This window comes from Cornus florida, unplaced genomic scaffold (assembly GCF_030987335.1).
Source record: "Cornus florida cultivar Cherokee Brave unplaced genomic scaffold, ASM3098733v1 CherokeeBrave_3.0.0_Hap2_Chr09, whole genome shotgun sequence".
NCBI classification, from domain to species: domain Eukaryota; kingdom Viridiplantae; phylum Streptophyta; class Magnoliopsida; order Cornales; family Cornaceae; genus Cornus; species Cornus florida.
Genome location: NW_026775579.1, coordinates 90,222,694 through 90,246,665, shown reverse-complemented (window position 1 = coordinate 90,246,665; position 23,972 = coordinate 90,222,694). Strand labels below are relative to the sequence as shown.

Sequence of the window (23,972 nt, the reverse complement as noted above, 5' to 3'; positions counted from 1 at the left end):
CCATAATTAATATACAATGTTTTAATTTAGTGAATCCAATAATTATGTGTTAATATCTATTCAGTTAGTGATATAAATACAATGTGTTAATTTACTGAATCTAATAATTATGTGTTAATATCTATTCAGTTAGTGATACCATATACAACCGTTTTCTGAAAATAAGGCCTTTTTCAAACATTTTTCATAAAACAATTTTCAAGAGAGTACTATCTTTTCTACGTAGAAGCAGAAACAAGAATCTCCATAATTAATATATAATGTTTTAATTTAGTGGATCCAATAATTATGTGTTAATATCTATTCAGTTAGTGATATCAATACAATGTTTTAATTTAGTGAATCTAATAATTATGTGTTAATATATATTCAGTTAGTGATACCATGTCACTTATACAACCGTTTTCTAAAAATAAGGCCTTTTTCAAACATTTTTCATAAAACAATTTTCAGAAAATTGGATCAACTAATCAGAGTTTTTATACAATTTTCTGATTTTCAACATAAAAAAGTTTTCTGTATAACAAATCAAGCACACAGATAAAAGCATTATCTTCTCAGATAGTCCTGTAAGAAACACCAGGTTATACATACTTCACCTTTCCTGTAACTCCTTGAAGCTTCATTTCCTATCATGGATGACAACATTAGTGATTGTTTGTTAGTGGAGAGTGACAGCTTGAAAAGGAAAGGTATAAACTATAAAGGGAAGAAAAATAGAAAAACATTTTCCTCTGTATTAGCACACAATTCACGAGTTTACACAGGTTCTCTTTATAGGAGAGAATACACGTACATAGCCTAATTAATAATTTCCTATTTTACAGCATTTGACCAATATTCTATTTACAGAAAATATTCTCCAAATATTATATTTACAGCTAATAATATATATTAGCTTTGGTAGTATTACTACCAAATCTTTCTTTTTCAATACTCCCCCTCAAGCTGGTTTGAAGATATCCTCCATAACCAGCTTGCCAATTAGTCGATCGAACTGTCTTGTAAGCATATCTGCAACTTGCTCGGGAGTAGGAATGTATGGCATACAAATTAATCCATTTTCGAGCTTTTCCTTGATGGAGTGTTTGTCTACCTCCACGTGCTTTGTTATGTCATGAAGCACTGGATTGTGAGCGATCGAAATAGCAGCTTTATTGTCACAGTACAATTTCATAGGCAATGGATTAGAGACCTTTAATTCATCTAATAGTCTCTTAATCCATAACACCTCACAAATTCCATGAGCAACTGATCTAAACTCGGCCTCTGCACTGGTTCTCGCTACTACATTCTGTTTTTTACTCCGCCAGGTGACAAGGTTACCTCCAACAAAGGTGCAGTAGCCAAAAGTTGACCGTCTATCAATAGCACACCCAGCCTAATCTGCATCAGTATAGGCTTCAACTTGTAAATGCCCACGGTTTTTTAACAATAGACCTCTTCCAGGGGTCCCCTTTAGGTATCTAAGAGTTCTGTAGACTGCATCAAAGTGTTCTCGTCCAGGTGAATGCATGAACTGGCTAACCATGCTGACTGCAAAAGCTATATCTAGACGTGTATGTGACAAGTAGATTAGTCTTCCAACAAGTCTTTGATACTGCTCTCTATTCAAAACTTCTTCATCTTTAGAATGCTGCAGCTTAAGGTTAGGCTCAATGGGTGTCTCGGCTGGTTTACATCATAGCAGACCTGTCTCACTAAGTAAATCAAGAACATATTTACGCTGATTCACAAATATACCTTCTTTGGATCTAGCAAACTACATTCCAAGAAAGTATTTTAATGCACCAAAATCCTTGATCTCAAAGTCAGTTGCAAGTCTCTTTTTCAGTCTCTTCAATTCTTCATTGTCATTACCTGTCAAGACTATATCATCCATATAGACAATTAACACTGCAACCTTACCTTCTCTACTGCGTTTGTAGAACATGGTATGGTCAGCTTGGCTCTGACAGTAGCCACAATTCTTCACAGCTCTCCCAAATCTCTCAAACCAAGCTCTAGGGGACTGTTTGAGACCATCTAAAGATTTCTTCAGTCTACAGACTTTATTAGGTCCCAATTTCCGCTCAAACCCAGGTGGTAGATTCATAAAGATCTCTTCCTCAAGATCTCCATTTAAAAAGGCATTTTTTACATCTAACTGGTGTAATGGCCAGCTAAAATTCACAGCTAAATATAACAAAATTCTGATTGAGTTTATCTTGGCTACAGGAGTAAAAGTTTCTTGATAATCAATTCCATAGGTCTGGGTGAACCCTTTTGCTACTAGTCTTGCCTTGTACCTCTTTATCCTACCATTAGCTTTACATTTCACCGTAAAGATCCACTTGCAGCCTATTGTTCTTTTCTCCTTAGGTAAATCAACTATCTCCCAAGTATCACTTCTTCTAAGAGCATTCATCTTTTTTATCACTGCTAACTTCCAATTTGGATTATCAAGAGCTTCCTGAATGTTTCTCAGGACAAACAAGTGTGAGATTTTTGAGGCAAAAGCTCTACGAGTATGAGAGAGTTTTTCATAAGAAAGGTATTTAGCAATGAGATATTTTGGATTTGGATATTTGATTTGAATACCTTTCCTAACAGCTATAGGAATATCAAGGTCTGATGGTTTTTGAGTAGGAGAAGCAATAGGAACTGAAGATGAGTTAGGATCAGAATTACCTATGATATCTGGAAGTCCAGTTCCCGGAGATTGAGATTGATCAATTCCAAGAGGAATAGGCTGACTTTGACTCTTTTGATGAAATATTCTCCGAGTATAAACCAGAGGCTCAGTATTGGGAACTTTTGTGCCTAGTTGTAGTGATTCTTCCCTTGTTTCAGATACAATAATGTTTGGCACTATATGACTAGGATTTTCTTCATTATTTTCATTGGTGTTATCACATTGTTCCTGACTTTGAATTTCAGGAATAACAGTAGGATGAGGTAAAGGAGTCAAAATCACATTTGGTAAAGGAGTAGGAGATAAATCCCAAAAAATTTCGTCCATCACCTCATTCTCCCCCTGAAGAGAATTTTTGGGAAAGTAGGATTTATTTTCAAAGAAAGAGACATTCATACTTACATAAAATTTTCTTGTTTGGGAATTATAGCACTTATATCCCTTTTGATTAGAAGCATACCCTATGAAAACACATTTTTCAGCTCGAGGATCAAGTTTGGACTAAGTATTATTGGGTATATGAACAAAAGCTATGTAGCCAAAAACCTTTAGAGGTAAATCCGAGTATATCCTTGATAATGGAAAAGTTCTTTTGAAACATTCTAATGGCGTGCTATATTTTAAAATACGTGAAGGCATTCTATTAATCAAATACAAAGCTGTTAAAACAGCTTCCCCCCAAAGATATTTTGGAACATTCATTGAAAACATTATAGCACGAGCCACTTCAAGTAAATGTTTATTTTTTCTTTCAGTAATTCCATTTTGTTGAGGAGTATCCACACACGTAGACCAATGATGAATACCCTTTTCTTTAAAAAAACTCCCCAAAATTTCATTAAAATACTCGGTTCCATTATCAGTGTGAAAAATGTTAATTTTTGCTTGAAACTGAGTTTCAACCATTGTGTAAAAATCCTTAAACAAATTTTTCAACCTTAGACTTTTCGTTCATCAAATAAACATAAACGGGTATGCTCATCTATAAAAGTAACAAACCATTTTTTCCTAGGGATAGTAGTGACTCTTGAAGGTCCCCAAACGTCACTATATATTAAATAAAATGGTTTTGAAAAAGTATAAGGTTTTGGCAAATAAGTAGTACGATGACACTTAGATAAGTAACAACTTTCACAATAGAACAATGAACAGTCCAAACCTTTAAATAAAGTAAGAAACAAATGTTTAAGATATGGAAAGCTAGGATGTCCTAGTCTTAAATGCCAAAACATTATTTGTTCATAAACAGAGTTAGAACTAATACTACTAAGGTCCTGAGCCTTTTTATTACTGGAGAAGTCCCCATCAAAGTAGTAAAGTCCATCTATTATCTTAGCACTGCCAATCTTCTTCTCCGAGCTCCGGTCCTGAATTTCACAGTAAGAATCACAGAAAATTACACGACAATTAGATTCTTTAGTTAGTTTACTCACAAACAAAAGGTTACAGGTTAGTTTAGGGACATGGAGAACATTTTTAAGATTTATATTCTCGGATAATTTTATCAAAACCTTTTCCTGCAATAGGTGAGAAACTACCATCTGTAATTCTAATTTTTTCAAGACCAGAACATGGTGAGTAAGTGCTAAAAAGATTGGAAAGGCTGGTCATATGATCAAAGGCTCCAGAATCGATGATCCATGGAGTATAATTTAAACAACAAGAAAGGGCATTAAGTGCACTAACTGTTTGTGCAAGAGAAACATTAGGAATACCAGATAAGGAATTAAATTTCAGTAGCTTCAGAAGGTGATCCTGTTGGGAAACGTGCAAGTTTTTAAAACTTTTGAGGGATTTGCAATCATGGATCTTGATTCATCACATAGAGACAAGTTTTATGCAAAGACAAATAAAAGATGATGTATAATTTAATAAACAGATTGAATACTTACATCAAAGGTTTGAGTAAACCTTTTAATCTTTCCTCTAAAGTGAATGTTCTCACTTATTGTAGATCCCTTTAGTAAGATCATTTCTCCTTCTTCTTGATTATAATCTTCCCTTTAGGAATCATCAATATGCCTTGAGGAATGCCCTTAGAATCTAGGCTTGTGGTAGCCTCCTTTAGAAGAGAAAATAAAACCTTAAAATCTAGAGAGAGAAAGTGTATTCCTTTTTCTTGTTCTAAAAGTCACACCTAAAATATACATGAACTCATGTATATATAGGCAAAATAAAAATAAGAATAAGGAAACAATAAATTATTCTCCATCTCTAATTCAACTTTCTCAATTCTAACAGGACTCCAATATCAACTTGGTCTATTGGTGAGAATCCTTTTGGGCTTACTATTTTCTTGGCTCCTATAAATTAATAATTGGTCCGGTCCATTAAACCATGGACCCAATTCAATTAATTCATAAATTAATTTATACTCCACTAAAAGAAATTAATTGCACTCCAATTAAATAGTAAATAACCTCTAAGTCAATGTTACACTTTGACCCCTCTATGTTTAATTATTTATCGGATAATTAAAGTCATCAATCCGACAACATAATTAATATAATTATTTTGTTACCTTTGATTATTTCCAGCTTGATTACAATAAAATATTTATTTGACAAAAAATAATAATTTATTAAATAAATATATATAGAAAATATTTGTCTAAAACATACGAAGGCCTTCGAATTTAATTTGTGATCAACCATAATCAAAATAAAATAAATACAACTAGCACTGATGCAAATATTGAAAATATAGACCTCTAACTATTAATTACATAACTACTCAAAGTGTCGATCTAAGGATTCCGAGGTATTCGCCGAACAAATCAAAGTAATTATTAATTAATAAAAGAGTCTATACTTCTCTCATGCTTGAGAGTCAAAAACTATGACTGTGATAGAGAGCAATTGCATACGACAGCTCTCGCAATATTTCTCAATCTATCGTAGACTCGGTTCAAGTCTTAACTAATTAAATGTCCATCCATAATTACCGACTTTAAACCATTTATGATTACTAATTTATAACATAGTATTAATTGCCATTACATACATATATAAATATATTTTGTAATCAAGTGGACACAATCAATTCCATAATGAATCGAAAAATAATACATTCCATTCACTAATTGTATAATGCTTTAATAATAATATCCTGATAAGGAACCATGACTTTTACAATCCAAAACTAGAATTTGCTATGCTAGGGCACACATATCCTAACAGATCTATCTCCTTCTTGCTTAAGGGACTTGTCTCAGCTTCATTGGCAGTAGGAACCATACGCCTATTTCTGTCACCAGGCTTGCTACTCTTCCAATTCGCTGGTTTTCCGTGGATTTTCCAGCAGTTCTCTTGAGTATGGCGTGGTTTGTTGCAGAAGTCGCACCAAACTCATGGCTTTTCTTCAAGTTTTAGCTGAAAATTGACTGCTTTATTAGCAGCAGTCTCGGCAACAATAAGGGCAAAACTTTCAACAGGTCCGCTGGTAGTCTTCTTCCCCAACATTATATGTCTGCGGCTCTCTTTTCTTCGAACCTCAACAAACACTTCACCAATTGGAGGAAGTGGAGTCTTGCCAATGATCCGTTCTTGTTCTTCATCAAATTCCACGTTGAGCCCAACAAGAAATTTGTAAATACGATGAGCCTCCACGGTTCGTTTGTAGTGATTGGCATCTTCAGTGGATTTCCATTCATAATCATTGAATAGATCCATGTCTTGCCAAATGCGCTTTAATGAATTGAAATACTTGGTGTTCGAGTCTTCTCCTTGCCGAATCTCACCAAGTTTTAGAGTCAATTCGTAGATCTGAGACTGATTTCCCAAATCAGAGTACATCTGATCCACGTTGTCCCAGAGCTCCTTAGCCGTGGAGTATCACATATAGTTGGAGCTAATATCCTCGTCCATGGAGTTCAAAAGCCAAGTCATCACCATTGAATTTTCTGCATCCCAGGTCACGTACGTTGGGTCCTCCGATGCTAGTGCCTTCTTGTCTCCCGTCAGGTACCCGATCTTTCCCCGCCCTTTGATGTACATCCGAACGGACTGGGACCACCGTAAATAATTGTCACCATTAAGGCGAATATTGGTGATCTGAACCGAGTGAGAATCGGTACTGGGGGCTTGGCTTGTCGGATTTGTTGACTGGGTTGTGATAGGCGAGGATGACATGGAGGAACCGTCAGACATGGCTGACCAATGAAGAAATTGTGCAGAAAAGAAAATTAGGGTGTTTTTTTTTTTTTAGGATGGCTCTGATATCATATAAACTATAAAGGAAAGAATATATTTGGTAGTATTCTTTCCTTTTCAATAAAAGGAAAGCATGGCAACGGTACTGACATTATTATTGGAACTAAAATATATAACCAATCAGGAAAATATATAGGGTAGTGTTTGATAACACCATAGTTCTCTTGGGCGACAAAATGGGAAATTCTATTAATTTTATTGATACATTTTCCGGTTCTGAGAAAATTAGTATACAACACCATAGTTCTCAGAAATTCAAATAATTTTCTTGATACATTTCCTGGTTCACGTAGGACTTCACAGCTGAAGATATTTTCAGAACTAGAAAAAAATATATATGAAAAGTGTGTTTCACGGACAGTGCTGAAAACTGATTCAAATTGAACTTTTTCAGAAAAAAAAAATAAAAAAAATAATGGCATGAAGAATCACCTCCGTTGAGATCAAGGTGAATAAATTGATGATGCTGGTAATTCCCTATAAAATTACATTAACTAAATAGAATTTATACTTGAGCAATGTATCCCCCATCAGCACTTCTTGAAAAAAAAAAAAATAATAAATAATGGCATCAGATCTTAAATGGATGCTTATTTACAATACTTCTTGAACCAGACTCCAACATTGAGAAAGCTTTCAAAGTCGGATTGTGGTCTGCGAAACAGAAACATGCAACATATGTAAAATTGCACGGTCAGCCTGAATTTTGATTAAATTGACTGTAATGTGTAAAAGCACGAAGGGGGAAAATTTACTTCTCGATTCCATGTACATCATTGGGAAACATAATCACTTTAACCTCGACTCCCTTCTCCTTTAATGCACGTACATACTGTACAAATCAAACATCAAGGCATTCACATTATCAATGTCAACTCTAATTTTGTTTATAAAATAGAGAATATTCAACGATGCCTTGGGTCCACCGGGGAAAAGATGGGGCTAGAAAAACTCCCACTGTTTTTATATTTTATATTTCTATGGCCAACCATTTTAACGTAGAAGAAAATATAGGACGAATGGCTGGATGAGGCAATCATTTTCTTCACTTTAACCATGTGAAATACTATGTTTTTTCAGTAAAGTATAGATGCAAGGCACAGATGTTAGTGATAAAAATTGTATATGTACATATATATACCCTAGTAAAAATTGGCCTGTTGGACACCTGCGCGCATGAATCTTAAATGTTCTAACACTTAAAAGCGTCATTTATATATCTGAAAGAAGTTCAGAAGCAAAAGGGTATTCAAGAGACGGTGATATAGTTTATTGCTTTTGCCATTGTTCTACTACGATGCTATGCATGCAAAGATGCGCCAAGTATAGAGAAATATAATTGTTTAATACTGTAGGCGTGGACATATATAGCCACAACCCTATGTGAAGACTGGAGAGTTTTCATGCTTGACACCCAATGTCTATGTTGAAACAAAACACTCAGTGTCTCTATAGACAAGAAAACAAAGATTCAGATTTAGAGTACAGAAGATCTTACCTGCAAACCATTAGAAACTGGAACACGGAGATCACGAGCCCCTAAAAGAAAAAGCGTAGGTGTCTTGACCTGTAAATATGATCAGTAAAGACATTTAGTACTACAAAGAACAGTATTCTATTAAATAAAGTAATTGTCCATGAGATTATGGTTTATACTTGAAAGTAGGAAATACTAGCAAGCGCTAACTTAGCTGCTCAAGGGTTGTAAAGGTTAGATTATAAGCATGCTCAACTTTGTAGAGTATACCTACTAGCTTACCGAAAAAAGAAATTAGAATATATTTTTTACCACTACTGTAGTTATATTGGACAACCAATTTGCCGGTATTTTCTATACCAAGGATCTTCAGGCTCTCATAGTTTATCTGTCCAATTCATGCATTGCTTTTTATGAATAATCAGGGCCAGGATCTTGGCTCCCCTTGTTTGCAGCACTAAAAAAAATGCAAAATCACAAAGCGTGACTGGAAACTTTCCCCTCGTCCCCTTCTTTGAAAAAAAAATAAAAGAATGATAAAAAGGAAAGGCTTGTAGGCTCATATTGTACCCTACAAATCTATATAATTGACGCTGTTAAGTAGGATCTAAGTACAAAACAATTATACATAATTTTGAATCCCACCCCCCCACACCACCACCCCCCCCAAAAAAAAAAAAAAAAAAAAAAGTCCAAAATGTATTTACCAAAAGCCATTGCATATATTACATAACATAGTAATTAATGTCTATGGAAAGCATACCGTTCATCATCATCAACTACAAGTACTTATACATAATTTTAAGTCCCCCACAAAATCCAAAACGAGTTTACCAAAAGCCCTTGAATATGCTACATGACATAATAATTGATGTCTCCCATTCATCATCATCATTATCATCATTGCCTCTATACCTACGAACACGGTCAACCACATAGATGCTCTTTTCCCATTCCTTTCTATTATAACTCATTTCTCCTATTATATTTAATTTTTTTAAAGTCATCTCTTACTATTTCATTCTATGTTAGTTTTGGTTGATTTCTTTATCTTTCACCTTCTATACAAACCAAATTTCCTCTTCTCACCATATATCTACCAATCTACTCTGAATATTTTCATACCACCTAAGTCTACTTTCTCTTATCTCTTATCACTAATAGGCGTCACTCCTAATTTTCCTGACACGTTTATTATTACTTATCTCTTCTAGTTACTCATAACATCCATCTCATTATTCACATTTCAGCCTTTTGAATGTGTTGTACTTGTTTCTTTTTTAACGCTCAACACTTTACTCCATATGAGATAGCCAGTCCAATAATTATCCTATGTACTTTTCCTTTTTAACTTATTTGATATTCGTTTATCGCATTAAACACTAGTTTGCTTTCATTTTATCCAACCTATTCCAATTCTATTAATTATATCATCACCAATATCTTTGTCATTTTTGCATCATCGATTCTAAATATCGAAATTGATTGTTTTGAGTAATGCTCTGGCTCAGAATTGTTATCACTATATTATCATTTTCTGTAGCATTACTATATTTACATTTTATATATCTTGTTTTAGTTCAACTCATTTTTTAATCTTTCGACTCTAATATAAAGCTAAGTTTCTAATTTTATTGCTAAGATTTCCTTAGAATTATCCAATAGCACTATACCATCAGCAAATAACATGCACCACGGAATGTCTCATTGTAGATCTTTCGTTATTTCATCCAAGATAATCATAAATACATGTGCACTTAGACTGTTCCTAGGTGTAATCCTACTTTTACAGAAAATCATTAGTCTCAGGGGTGGACCTAGAACTTTAGGTAAGGGAGGGCAAGGCTGAAATTTTGTAATAATTTTGGGGGGGGAGGGGGGGCATTAGCAATATTTTAGGGGTATATATTGAAAAAAGAAAAAATAGCATGGTATATTAGTAAAAAATTAAAAAAATTCAGGGGGGGGAATTCCCCCTCCCTGATTAGTCTCCCTGCATAGAATACAGTAGAGTCCACCAAATTATATCTCTTGATATTCTATCATATGCCTTTTCTAAGTCTATGAAAACCATGTGCAGATTTTTATTTATTTTATTTATCTGCTTGATAAAATTCCACTAATTGGCTCATAAGTAAAGGGTCTCTATAGTAGATCCATGCCGTCTTTGTTTAATTATCCTTTCTCATAGTTTCATGGAAAGCATACCTTTGAGACGTGTGAAATAGGCGACTTCTTGTAAAAGAGAGCAAGATGTTCAGCTGGATATGCTTCTGTAAAGCTAGATTTCCCCTCAACTCCACAGGCCTCCACGTAGCACCAATCTGGGATATCGGTTGTACCAACCATCAAAGCAAGGTTACAAGCAGGATTCCTTGTAGCCGCCGCAACAAACTTGTCTGGCGCCTGCAGAATTAAACTACCAATAACAATCCATTTCTAAAGTGAGTCCCTGCTAACTTAACAAAAAAAGTTTACATTGGAAATACAATTTACTTTTGAAGATGGGATCTCCAACAGCCAAACCTATAAATGTATGGACAGCGCATACCAAACATCTAGTGGCCTCATTGGGTTTTCAAGTAGCCATCCGCAAAGTTAAAAATCCAAGAAATGGAGGAGAGGTCATAAAGAAGTCTATGCAAGGTACAAATTAGAACAAGGGTGTATATTTAAACAATTAGAAGCTAGTCTCTGTAACGCTATCTAACCTGGCCAATCAAATGGGTTGTCAAAAAGCCACCATGGGAACCACCAAGTACTGTTATTTTTGATGGGTCAGCAAGTCCCATGTCAACAACATGATCTATAGCAGTGAGCACATCAGTGACATCCTGCACATATAAGCATAAGATATTAAGATTAACAAGAAATCCCAACTATTACATTGACATAGTGTAATAAAACTTAAATATTCTTGAAACTGTATAAATAAATCAGAAGCATGAATAAATAAATAAATCCGAAGCATGAATAAATAAATTAAACTGTATAATAAGCACCTGAGATCCAACTTTCCCTGGAAGAGATTGCAATGCTTCCTCACCAAATCCCAAAGAACCTCTGAGATAAATTACCATAATAATAAGATGCTTAAATAAAGAACAGCACCATTTCCTTTAACTTTTTATAGAAAGAAGAAGAAACAACTATTACTTTGTCCAAAAATTTCAAAGCTACGTGTGTGAACTGCAATCACATCACTCACTTGAAACTCATAGAGAATTTTATGTTAAAGAGAGATTACTGTAAACAGGTAGTATAACACAAGAGAAGTGTTGGAAAGGGCTAATTCAATTGGCTACTTGCACAAAATGAGAACAATAGAGAAACCTAAATAAACAAATGAATAATCTAACCAACAGGAAAACTAAAAGAAACAAAGTCCATCCACTGGCCAAGAAGATAAGTCGTTTTTAAAAATAAAAATAAAAATGTTTCGACATCTCAATTTTTAAAAAGGCTTCAATAGTTTTGTAAGTGCGCTAGCACAATTTCTGCGACTTGTGAACTATTCAAGAAAAATCATCATACTATTTTCTATTAATCAAAGAACTACATGTGCTTTGTTGTAAATGTATCAACCTAATTAAAATCTTGATTGCCCCACAAAGGCATAAATAGCTGCTTGAACTTGGCTTGCAAAGTAAAGTAAGGCTCATGCCAGAACGTAAAGCCGAGGGAAGGGGTACAGGGAAGGCTTGAATGCCATGAGCTTGACTCCCTAACGTCTAAAAGGCAAACGAGGAAAAACCTCATGCAGCCTCAATGCTCACCTTTGGTAGGAGATTCAAACTGTGAATATTGATATGTTTTAAAATAAAATAAAATAAACATTGACAGTGCACACTAATTAGAAGTAAGGTTGTCCTTTCTAAACTAAAACTTATCAAAAGCGAACTTTGTATTTTCTCTCTTTTACTTCTAGTTATCCCCGAGAATATACTTTCTATGCCTTCTAAATGCTTTTGAAGATCCAGTTTGATGTAGGACAAATTTATCAACTTTAGCTAGTGGTCCATGCTATTTTTTGGCTAACGACTGAATTTATAGGAAGCGAACATTTTGGAATTTTATTAATGGCCTAAAAGAACTCGAATTATTCTGAATTTTGGTATTTAGTAATTAGGTTTTGTTGGGGGCAGCGGAAGCATGCGAACATTGAGAACCAAATAAATTCAACAAAGCAATCACACACAAACACAAGATATAACGTGCCATGGATGAGAAGAGATTCCACTATGATTTGTAGAGATATTACAACACTAGAGTACCAACATAGTTTACATGATGCCTTTTCACCATGTACCACTCCACGAGCCTACTACCAGTGTCGCTGGTGTTTTTCTTACTCTACCAACCCATAACCTTTCTCAACCCTTCAACTTCCTCGCGAGACTACGTCTCTCTGAATCTCATGAGTCTCAACCCATAACCTAGGTATCTATTACCCCATTCTTTATTGGGCAAGGATTACAATTTATTAGAGGCTAAGACTCGCCAAACAAGAAATTACCCAATAGAACACAACTCTAAATAAAAACCTAATTAGAATAGGAATTTGAAGCACTATTTCCAACAGGTTTGGTATTCTATTTTTTTGTAATTTTTAGAGAAAGATGAATTTTGAGTAATAGGTTTATGCTATTAGTTTTTTTTATAGTGTTAGGTTTTCTCTATTATAAAGATGTATTTACTGCAAGAGCATATTACATTCATTTAGTTATTAATAATATATCAGATTGCTCTGCAATTTTCTCTTAACTTTGTGGATTCAAAGTTTTTTTTTTTTTTTTTTTTTTTTTTTTTTTTTTTCAGCATAATACATTCATCCACTTATCAATAATCTATCATATTGCTCTGCAATTTTCTCTTACCTTGATGGATTCAAAGTTGTTTCTGGTTCATTCATGAACGTTTATAGTTTCCACTCCACCAGTTGGTATCAGAGTCTTATTTTACTATGGTTTGATGAAGAGTGGCTCTTCTAAGGGCCGAATTTCAGGGCATCAAATGTGAAACAATGCAAGCACTGCAAGATATTCAAGCATCACTTGCTAGGATCGTGCTAGGTTCAAATCAGAACCTCGATACCAATGGGTTGCGCAACGACGACGTAAATTGTGTGGTCTTGTTCATAATCGCAACTCCACCCCTCTAAATAGTCAGTTAGCCAACGAAGAAATCGTGTTTGGGGATCATAGAGCTGCACGAAGGCATCGTGATCGTGGGTATTATGATTCTAAGGATTTTCATATAAAGATTGACCTTCCCAGTTTGAATGGTATCCTTTATATTGAAGATTTCCTGGACTGGTTGATAGATGTTGAGAGGTTCTTTGATTACATGGGGATTTAAGAAGATAAGAAGTGAATTTGGTGGCATACAAACTGAAGGGAATAACTTCTACATGGGGGGATCAATTGTGGATTTCTTGTGCCACTATAGAAGAAGGCAGCAGTACGATCCTGGTTGAAGATGAAACATTTTTTGAAAGGCAGGTTTCTTCCTCTAGACTATGATGAGATCCAGTTTCACTAGTACAAGGATTATAGGCAGGCGTGTCTAAAAAGGTTCAGGCCTATACCGAGTTATCACCGTCTTTGAAAGCTCAACCTCCTCCTCCAATGGAAGAGTTTGCACAAAAAGTAAGTATAGAAGAAGTTATATACGGCCAAGTACTAGAATCTCAAGGTAACTGCCTATAAGAGGAGAAGAAAGGAGATAAAAAGAATGAAGAAGAAGATACAAGGAATGAAGAAATAGAAAGAAAAAAAAACTCATTCAACTATTGCAAGTGGAAGTGGAAAGGACTTTAACATTGCAAAAGAAGAGGGTGACAACAACAAGGGAGCATAGAAAGTGAAAAATAGAATTCATGATGAAAGCAAAGACAACAACTTGGAGTCAAAGTTTGAAGTGGATTCAAACATATGTGATAATTTTGGTGAATTGAATATTCTTTTGGGTGAGAAATTCCGGAAGGCATTGGCTATGAAAGATGAAGTTCTAGAAACCAAGGATTCAAGTGGCGTAACCACACTAGCAGGGAGGAAAAGCATTCTGAAACTGGCACACAAAGAAACAAACTTTGAATTTTATACTGGTGCAAAATTGAGTTTGATTACAAGCATGACCTTACTTCCCATAATTATGAAGCACCTATCAAGGAATCAGGTGAAGTGGATAATGCAAAGTTCTTGCAGAAAGATTTGAAGGCAAGGAAATATAAATGGGCCGAAGAAATTGAAGCAAGTTTATCAAGAATTCAGATCAAGCACTCAATGGTATGAAATCTTGTTCATATTCATTCATATATACCTATGAGCCGCAGCGAAACTCAAGGACAAGTATTTTTTGAGGTGGAGGGGACTGATGTAGGACAATTTTATCAACTTTTTCTGGTTCAATTCAACCACATTGTTTCAAATTGTGAAGATCCATTCCTGATCAGAAACGACCCAATAAGCAAAACCCGTCGATGCTACTTTTTGGCCAAATTCAGTCATTTAGGACTCCAAAATAAGGTTTTTTTTTGTCTCATAGGCAGCGGGTATTTCGGAATTTTTGTTAGTGTCCTAAACGAACTTGAATTACTCTGAATTTTGGTATTTAGTAATTAGGTTTCTTATTTTACTTTTTTGTAATTTTTAGAGAAAGTTGAATTTTGAGTAGTTTCCTTATACTGATAGGTTTCCTAATGCTATTAGTTTCCTCATGGTGTTAGGTTTTCTCTATTATAAATATTCATTTACTGCAAGAGCAGAATATATTCATTCAATTATCAACATTAAATTAGATTGCTCTGCAATTTTCTCTTAACTTTGAGGATTCAAATTTGTTTTTTGTTCATTCATGAACGTTTATAGCTTCCACTCCGTCACAGTTTAATTCGGATGTTAAGAATTTAAAACTCCACATAACAATTTTTGTTAGGTTAGCTCAGACCAAAGGGCCAGTGGCCTAGCAGTACTAGACCTCTACTTCCCAAAGGGAGGTTAGAGGTTTGAGCCTCAGTGGAGGCATGTGTGTGTGAGTACCAAGTAAGAAAAAAAATATATATATATATATTTGTTGGGAATTTAGTTAGCAGTTCATGCATTCTTAATTGTTGTGACTTATTTATGATCAATTTATTCAGACTTAATAACACCAGACCATAAAAGGAAAACCATGACTAACCTATAATTTACAATCAGCAAGCTGTAACCAATTGAAGAGAGGAATGCCAAGGACTTTGAATAGCTCGTCAATGAGACAGTGTGAGGCCCCCCATGAAGCATTACAATTAGTGGCTCACACTTGTCATTTTTCTTGAAATTGGAGTGTACAAATATAGCTTCAAAAGGTTTTCTGGCGCCTAAAACAAATTGAATACAAACTCTTACAGACCTGTATCATAAAGGCCTCTCAAAGCCACAAAATAGAAGTAAACTAATAAACAGGAAGTAATAAGATTAAGATTCAATAAATCTATTTGCATCCAGCAAAAGAACAAATTTTTCTGCTAAAAAAAATCAGCAAGCATATTATTGATGGGGTCGCACAACACCATGTTAACAAATTTGTAACGACACAAGAAATTCATAAATATTCATACTCTTCATACTTTTTGTTATACGACTATTTTTTTAAACACATTACATGGTTTTGACAAATATATATGATATGTCCTGCTTCTTTTGGAATTGAGATCAAGTGTATCTTACATGCAAGTTAAATTTTACTAGTTCAAATTTCTTATTCCCTTCTATTTTATATGCACTAATAATTAACACCTTGTAATGCATATGGAGTGTCGATTAAACACTTGCAAACAAAAAAAAGAAAAATAAAAAGGAGTATCAATTAAACAATTTCAAACTTTTACATCGTACTATTAGTAATCATATTTCAGGTAGTCTTCTTTTTATTAACGGTTGCATCATTGTATAGCACCAATACAGGGGTGATGCAGCAAATCTAGTGGTAGTTATACAGACTCCCTGGATATAGTTTCTATAAACTCTAGTTTCTTTCACCATTTCAGTTAATTAACATGCATAGCTTCAAAAAATGGGATCCTCAAGATCTATACAAAAACTTTACACATGGCTATTCAATTATAAAGTTTATTAAGTTAGAAATCTTTCAGACAGGGATCTGCATGGAAAAGGTAGAAAGAGACAAAAGGTAAGTATCAAAGAAATGCTCCAAATCAACAATTTAGAAAATAGCTCATATGGCATGTGAATACTGTAATGGCCGCTTTCCTCTAGCACGTTCATTGATTCAATATTACATGAATTGGCTTTGCATTTGTGAGGAACTCATAATTACTAGTGTCCGCACATGACTGATTTCAAGAGAAACCTCCATCATACAGACTGAAAGACATCACATCACTCATATCTTATCAGGGAAGGATTTAGGTTTTCTCAGAGAAAACAGCCCAAGTATAAAATTCATTTTTTGGTAACAAAATAATTTTATAAAGCAAAGAAATGTGCTGGGTATGTCTTAAGGTGGACAAGAGATAGGTCAAGAGACACAAAATTGAAAGGCAAAATTTCTGTATTTTGAGAATGAGTTCTGAAGGATTTTTTATGAATCAGATATAAAAGAGACTTGAGGAGGCATAAGAAGGCAAATCATAGACGTTCAAAGAAACAGCAGATACCATGGGGGAAATTAAATTAGAAAAGAATTAAGGAATGAAGGATGAAACAAAGTGGGCAACCATAAATTGTGTACTTTACCCTTGCTTTTCTTATATATGCATCCCTGTATTTAACTCACAAAATTACAAATCATTAACAGACAGATGCTTAATACAAAGTTAAATCAGTTGGTAGGCATATAAATACTTAAAAGATATGGAAGAAACTGGTTATTATTGGGAACTTAGGCACCAAAGATGTAGCCCTGGTCCCATTTGCATTCAACATTGAGGTAACAGGTTCTATATAAACACCAGATGGCCATATAATACCTTTTGTAAGATCCTCAGAAACATCCCTGACTGGAATCTTTATTATACTAAATTGACGAGATGAGAGCAAACACTTAACCTGCAAAACATTGTGGTAAGATGCTAGGTTGACTAAAAAATTAACCATTTTTAGAAGTTAATCCCCATGTGAAGAAATAGTTATTTGAAGTAACAAAAAGGATATAACAGGCCTTCTCGGAGCATTTGTATATGGGGCTTGAAACATCTAGCCAACCCCATGAGGCAGGTGAAGATGCATCCTCAACAAAATAACCGTACTTGATTTGGGGAACGTCAACTGGACTGCTACATACTTCAAAAAGGAAAGATAGAAAACCAATTTCACTTTTTTTACATCACTATAAAAAATTTATGAAAAGCATCAGCATTTACTGTTACCAGCAACAATATTGTCCCCATCTAATGTGAGGACATCCCAAGAAAAAATTGAGTCACTAGGGCTGATCCGTGATACATTTCCGCTGTAAAATAGAAAAAAGTATCACACATTAAATATACAAGCAAGATCGACAACATCTCTACATTGGCAACACAAGAAGACGTCTTGTTAGTTACCTCAATATATTCACAGAAAGAACCACTTGAGTACTACCCCAGAAGGAAGAGAAAATCATTGTGTATCCATCAGAAAGCCAAGGTTTACTAAGGAAACTTGAACAGTAAAGCCCAGGAAAGCAACCATCCTCGGCACAAACCACAACAGGAACCTGCAAATGTACATAGGGTAAGACAAGGGTAAGTGCAATCAAATGCTATATGGAATAACTTGTGAAAAAAAAAAAAAAAATGCTATATGGAATAAAAGACCATCGTTTAAATATATAATTATTCTCTACATAAAAGCTTTCATTAAAACATATAGTACAAGAAAACTGCTTATACAGTATCTGAGGATAATACTGAATTTGGTGTTTTCCGTGGTTATCATGAATATAATTCACATATGTAATACTAGCATGCTTCTACAGAAAAGTCATGATGGATAATTACAGTATGGCGACTTTTTTAATTAATAACTTATACACGTTTTGAACCTAATTTCCTAACTGGGGAATCATGAAGCTGTTCCCAAATTACCGGAATTTTTTTTTTCTTCAGCTCTAGATTTCGCGCATATATTACACAATTTAGTCTTCATAGTGCTTAATTATCCACCTTAAGAGTTCTTGGATATAGTAAGAGATTTAACAAAAGTTAGCTTAGGTTCCCAATCCCACCCCGCACCATAAAGATCAAAAAATAAAAAAAGAAGAAGAAAAGGATACACCACCAAATGTTTTTCAGAGCCAAAGAAGCCCAATACTAAATCCAACCCAATTCAAGTTAATATGCAAGATATTGCCATGATGGCTTTCGATAACTTGAAACAATAGCAGTGCAGCAAAATTCCATTCCACCAAAATCAAGAATGGGATTATCAAAAATTCAGTAACTGTATTGTTTAAAGTTTTTATCCTTGTAACAGTGCAAGCTTCTAAAAGAATCGCTCACTCAGAAGAAAACAAAGAAGTATATAAAGAAATCAGCATTCATAGCTTGCTTACACAATCAAAAGTAGTCAAGTATCCACCGGCAGCAACACCCCCACCCCCAGCAGATGAGTTCAACTCAATTAATTCAATATGCAGGATATTTCCAAATACCCTAAAACATAATTCTTTCACCAAATTTCATATAGAACAGTGAATTAAAATTGGTCCCACCAAATACTAAAAAGTTATATCACCATGGAAGGAAAAAAGGCAAAAGAATAAATTTTTCAATAAATGGCATATGCAAGTTCACATTCTAGTACGATGCAAGCATTAAGAGACATGGTTGATAGACAGTATTGACAACTCATGAATGGAAAGACACCAAGAGTGAACAGTCATTGTCACAATTATATTTGACAGATAACAGAATAAGAGCTCACCACATCAACAACTTTTGCAGATGGACTGGGTTTTCCATCAGTTGGCCAATCAATTCTATGAAGTGAATTTGTTGCAGAATGTGCCCCAGAATCTACAGAACTTTGTGCAGATAAAAACACAAGGAACTTCCCATCTGGGCTGTAAACAGAATATTTCTACCAATCAGTGGTTCCAAGGCTGTTTCCCATTTTATTTACTGTACAAAGTTTTATTTAATAATATATCAAACACTACTACCATAGATTATTCAAAATAATGAGGAGTTAAATAGCTATAGAAGAAGTGGAAACACAATGATCCTGGGGTAATCCACTTGATATGCCTATATACTACTAGAAGCACAGAAAACAAGCTGTGAAAGGTAAAATCCTAAAAATTTTAGAGCCACATCCTTGCAAACAAGGAGAAAAACACATTTACACACACTGAAAAATCATACCATTGTTTTCTGTTTTATTCCCTCAAGGCTTTGTCCAATAAACTAACAAGTAATAAGACATGCAAAAACTGTGAGTGCTCACAAATTACAGCTTACTCCAAGACTTATGTCACAGGAAAATTACCCGAGAGAGAGAGAAAGACGCACACAATACACACAGGAGGAGAAAAAGCAACTGTGAAAACCGCACAGAACAAAGTGGAAACCAAGTATGCAACAAAAACGAACCTGAACAGTGGATAGAAAGCACTACTTATGCTTTGAGTCAAATTGAGCATGGTTACTTCTTTAGTTGCATTATTTCTGAAAAAAACAAGAAATTTGAATCAAATAGAAAGGCAAAGTCTTCCAATTCAATATCTCCCATGAAATGAGTCATACGCAGAAAGGTCTAATAAAACATTAGCATTTACTCGAGCAAGTAACTTACTGAGATTGAGGTTCTTTGGCTTCTGATTCATGAAATGGTGCTCTGACTGCATACAAGGCACAAGGCCTATTATAGCAGTACTTAATACCAAGCTTTCTTGTGTCTGATGACCACCCAACAAAAACCAAATACTTATGTAGTTCTTTAGTTGAGGGAGCCCACACAACTTGTCCAACACTCAACGACTTCGCAATTCCTTCAACAATGCGTACCTCTCCGCTGCACGAATTCATATTGAAATTTTACATCTGAAAAAATAAATAAATAAAACCATATCTGTCAAAAATCAACGTTAACAAAAGCTGGGCTAATATGGACCACCTGTTAGTATTGATGACAAATAGTGAAGGCTGCCTTTTCCCAACATAAGTTTCCCCCCAATCCTCTTCCCAATTCCCTTGACCTTTCCAGCTACCACAGTCCTTATCTGTGGAACCACCTTTCTTGTAGCCCAAACCACTAAATGTAGGCTTGGAGGGAGCAGGTTCCTCAGCAACGTAAGCTACGAGAGTTTCGTCAGAATTCCAAGAAATTCCCTCAAACCTGTGGCACAGGAGAAGTTCTAAGTGGCATACACATTGTGAAACTACAACAGTACTCCCAGATGAAAGCATAAGACACAGAAGTAACAAAGACTTAAAATAAAAACCCATGCATTTTACTATCTGAGTCTTTGATTTGCACAATGAGTTACCATCCATCTGAAAATACCGAACCATGGACAGATTGAGGAATATGAAACTCCTTTTCCAATTGAGATGGGCCCCAAATTTCAAATTGAGTGGGAGATTCATTTTCAGAATTTCGAACTACGAGAAGCTTTGAACCTGATGGTGATGGAATCATAATAGAGATGTCGGTCATCTCAACAGGAAATGGGGCCCATTGAAAGCTAACAGAACCGTTACTTTCTTTTGAAATATGACTGGATAAAATATGTTTCCTCCTCTTATTGGCCAGAAGATTTGGTTGGCTAATTGAAAACATAGCCTGGGAACCCTTTCCTGCAGCAAAATTATTATACAAAAATAAAGTCATAAGTTACGACCTTATGAGTGTTGGCTCTTGAAAAGGAAAAAGGATAAAAAGAAAAAAAAAAAAAAGAAAAAGCTCTGCACACTAGAGCACAAAATAAAAATGGAATAATATATCAGTCACATGCATACCGTCGTTAGATTTAAAAGTCCAAGCCTTATCAATGGCGGAGATATTTACAAATTGTTGAAGCAATTTAGACTGAGAAGAATATTCTTCTTCATTAGCTGTATCTAAACCCACTGGCATTTCATTCAGAAGGGAGGCTCTAGAAGAATCCATCGTTAAGCAGACTGAAAATCTTCTACTACAAGTTGAATAAAAAAGAATGGCAATGGGCAAAAATCAACAAGTGCAAACTATATGTGAGTGAGCAAAACTGACCAACTGCAAACTATGTAAGAAACTGAAAAGGTAGAAACATGTTTCACAATGGAGGAATGATAAGGTCTATATATCAATGGTGCAATACAAAAAGACCAAGTAGCCAACCACCTATAAAGTCAATTGTAATCATGGAACATAACAATACAAAACCCCCTATCCCTCACTTCGGCGCAAAAAAATATAAATAAATAAATAAAAACAAGTTCTATCGTCACATATGTATACATTGAACTGTAACACATTAACAACTTATCTGTTTTGGCCTCATTAGCAGCTCAAGTGAGATGGCAAAAAATTAAAAAAAAAATAGAATAAAAATGAGATATAATCACCAAAAAAGATGTATAACTTCGTATAAAAGGAATTTCTGAACGCAGACTATTTTGTTAACCGAGTTCTAATAATCCGATGGAAATTCCAGGAGTATAAACACCAATTACAACACAATTTCTAATTATGCCATAATTTTATTCCACTTCAGAATCTCAGGCTTACTGCTTACTTAGAACAAAGTGTGAATTTTGATGATTCTGATTGATTCCACTAATAGGGCAAGAAAATATATATCTATTTATCTCTCTCTCTCTCTCTATATATATAGCCTTTTATTTTCAATATTTGTTAGTGTCGCTAAAAAGTACAATTCTATTGGCTTTTTTAATTTTACCTTTTAAATACATAACTAATTGTTTGCTTTTCAACTCAACAGAATTCCAAATTTGCAGCTCAATGAGACATTACCGATTACATGAATAAAAGCATGTTAGTTCAAGTAATATAAGATCACTCATTTTTTGTGCTTTTAGTGTATTAATTCTGTGTTCTTCACCCCAAATAGGTCTGACAACAAATTCTGCTAATCCACTCAAAGAATCACCTTCTGATTACACACATCAGCTAATAAGAATGGTTTAAATTTATTCAATCTCTAATAGGGGATAATTATTAAATAAAAAAACTAATATACAGAGACATTTATATATTTGTATGCAAATATAAACATGTACAGAGAGGGACTGATGTAAAATTGAATACAATGGTCGCTCTAGATTACAACACATCATGTGTTCATAGTAAATCAACATAGCACTGTGAAGATAATTTAGCAGAAAATAAACTAGCAATCAACTCAGTTAGCACCAGTAAAATGGCAGTCAACGCAATGTAGATATATGATTTTAGAGAGAGAGAGAGAGAGAGAGAGATTACGTAGAGAGAGAGAGAGGTCTTGCAATGAGGCGTTTGGGACGACGAGTGAAGAAGAATCAAATTACCAGTGAATAAATATATTTGATTCTTCTTCTTTCAAAGTAGCGTTACTGGTAAATGTGTTTTTTAGTGCTACTAGTTGCCTAGTCATTTCTCATGTTCTTTTTGATGTTCTGTGAATCCTCAACCTGATACCTGAAAGCCTAATCTAATATAAATTTATGCATGTAGACCATGTGTGTGTGTGTGTGTGTGTGTGTGTATTATACACATATATACTAGGGTTGTTATATCTACCATGGGGTCCATGACTCTATTAAACTTGGTTCATGACTATTTGTGATAACCACCTCGCGCCAGAGTAGTTCTTTATGCATAATTGGTAACCTATTGGACTTTTCCAATCACATCCAAAACTGGTGGTAACCTCTTGCTGTTCAATGACATCCAAATTGCATAGCTATGAAATTCATATGGCTTTCAATTCCCAAATTCATCGATATCTTTTCGCAATGTAGTTAATTTTTTTTGTTATTATTATTTTTATTTTTTTCTTTTCATAGAAGAAAGTTGAATCTCCACTACCTATGATGGACGACCACATCAGTAATTGCTTAAGAAGAAAACGACACGGAAACACAAATCATCAATTTGTTAAATAACTGTAGTGGAGCGTAAGTTGACAGCTTGAAAAGGATAAAAAAGCAAGGCAACGATATCAAAGTTATTGGAACTAAAATATATATAACCAATCGGAAAATACACAATATATATGGGATTCTTATTGAGGGGCTACAAAATTGGAAATTCTACTATATTTCTTAATACATTTCCCTGTTCTGAGAAAAATCAAGGAAATAATAAACACCATACCAATTCCTGTCTAATAGAATATAAACGTATGACTTCATAGCTGAAGATAATTTCAGAACTAGAGATATATATATATATATATATATATATAAATTGATGAAAATTGCATTTCCCTGTTCTGAGAAAAATCAAGGAAATAATAAACACCATACCAGTTCCTGTCTAATAGAATATAAACGTTTGACTTCATAGCTGAAGATAATTTCAGAACTAGATATATATATATATATATATATATATATATATAAATTGATGAAAATTGCGTTTGATGAACATTGCTGAAAACTGAATTAAATTGAACTTTTTCACAAACCAACCTTTTCCAAGAA

General features: G+C 34.4%; 1 protein-coding gene across 2 annotated transcripts; it reads right to left on the bottom strand.

Annotated features, from left to right (window-relative positions):
- Nucleotides 1-7,422: 7,422 nt before the first annotated feature.
- On the bottom strand, nt 7,423-23,676 carry LOC132275066 (acylamino-acid-releasing enzyme-like). 2 transcript variants are annotated; one of them, XM_059776447.1, is made up of 18 exons: nt 22,771-23,676; nt 21,306-21,481; nt 20,834-21,143; nt 20,461-20,682; nt 20,140-20,358; nt 19,938-20,012; nt 19,270-19,408; nt 17,910-18,061; nt 17,733-17,815; nt 17,525-17,646; nt 17,334-17,412; nt 15,545-15,722; nt 11,365-11,425; nt 11,074-11,196; nt 10,571-10,768; nt 8,384-8,452; nt 7,641-7,717; nt 7,423-7,539 (listed from the first exon to the last, which is right to left on the bottom strand). In XM_059776447.1, exons 2-18 carry the CDS (start codon nt 21,454-21,456, stop codon nt 7,476-7,478), a joined length of 2,322 nt encoding a protein of 773 aa, XP_059632430.1. In that variant the 5' UTR covers nt 21,457-21,481; nt 22,771-23,676; the 3' UTR covers nt 7,423-7,475. The 2 variants fall into 2 exon arrangements, with proteins under 2 accessions (XP_059632430.1, XP_059632431.1); XM_059776448.1 differs by lacking the exon at nt 21,306-21,481.
- Nucleotides 23,677-23,972: the final 296 nt, after the last annotated feature.

Bases quoted from the DNA above. Each gene is read 5' to 3' on its own strand.
- LOC132275066 (XM_059776447.1), bottom strand. From the start codon at position 21,456: ATGGATTCTTCTAGAGCCTCCCTTCTGAATGAAATGCCAGTGGGTTTA. The intron at 21,144-21,305 runs GTATGCATGTGA...ATTTTGCTGCAG, and splicing joins GACTTTTAAATCTAACGACG to GAAAGGGTTCCCAGGCTATG. The intron at 18,062-19,269 runs GTGAGCTCTTAT...GTACATTTGCAG, and splicing joins CTGCAAAAGTTGTTGATGTG to GTTCCTGTTGTGGTTTGTGC.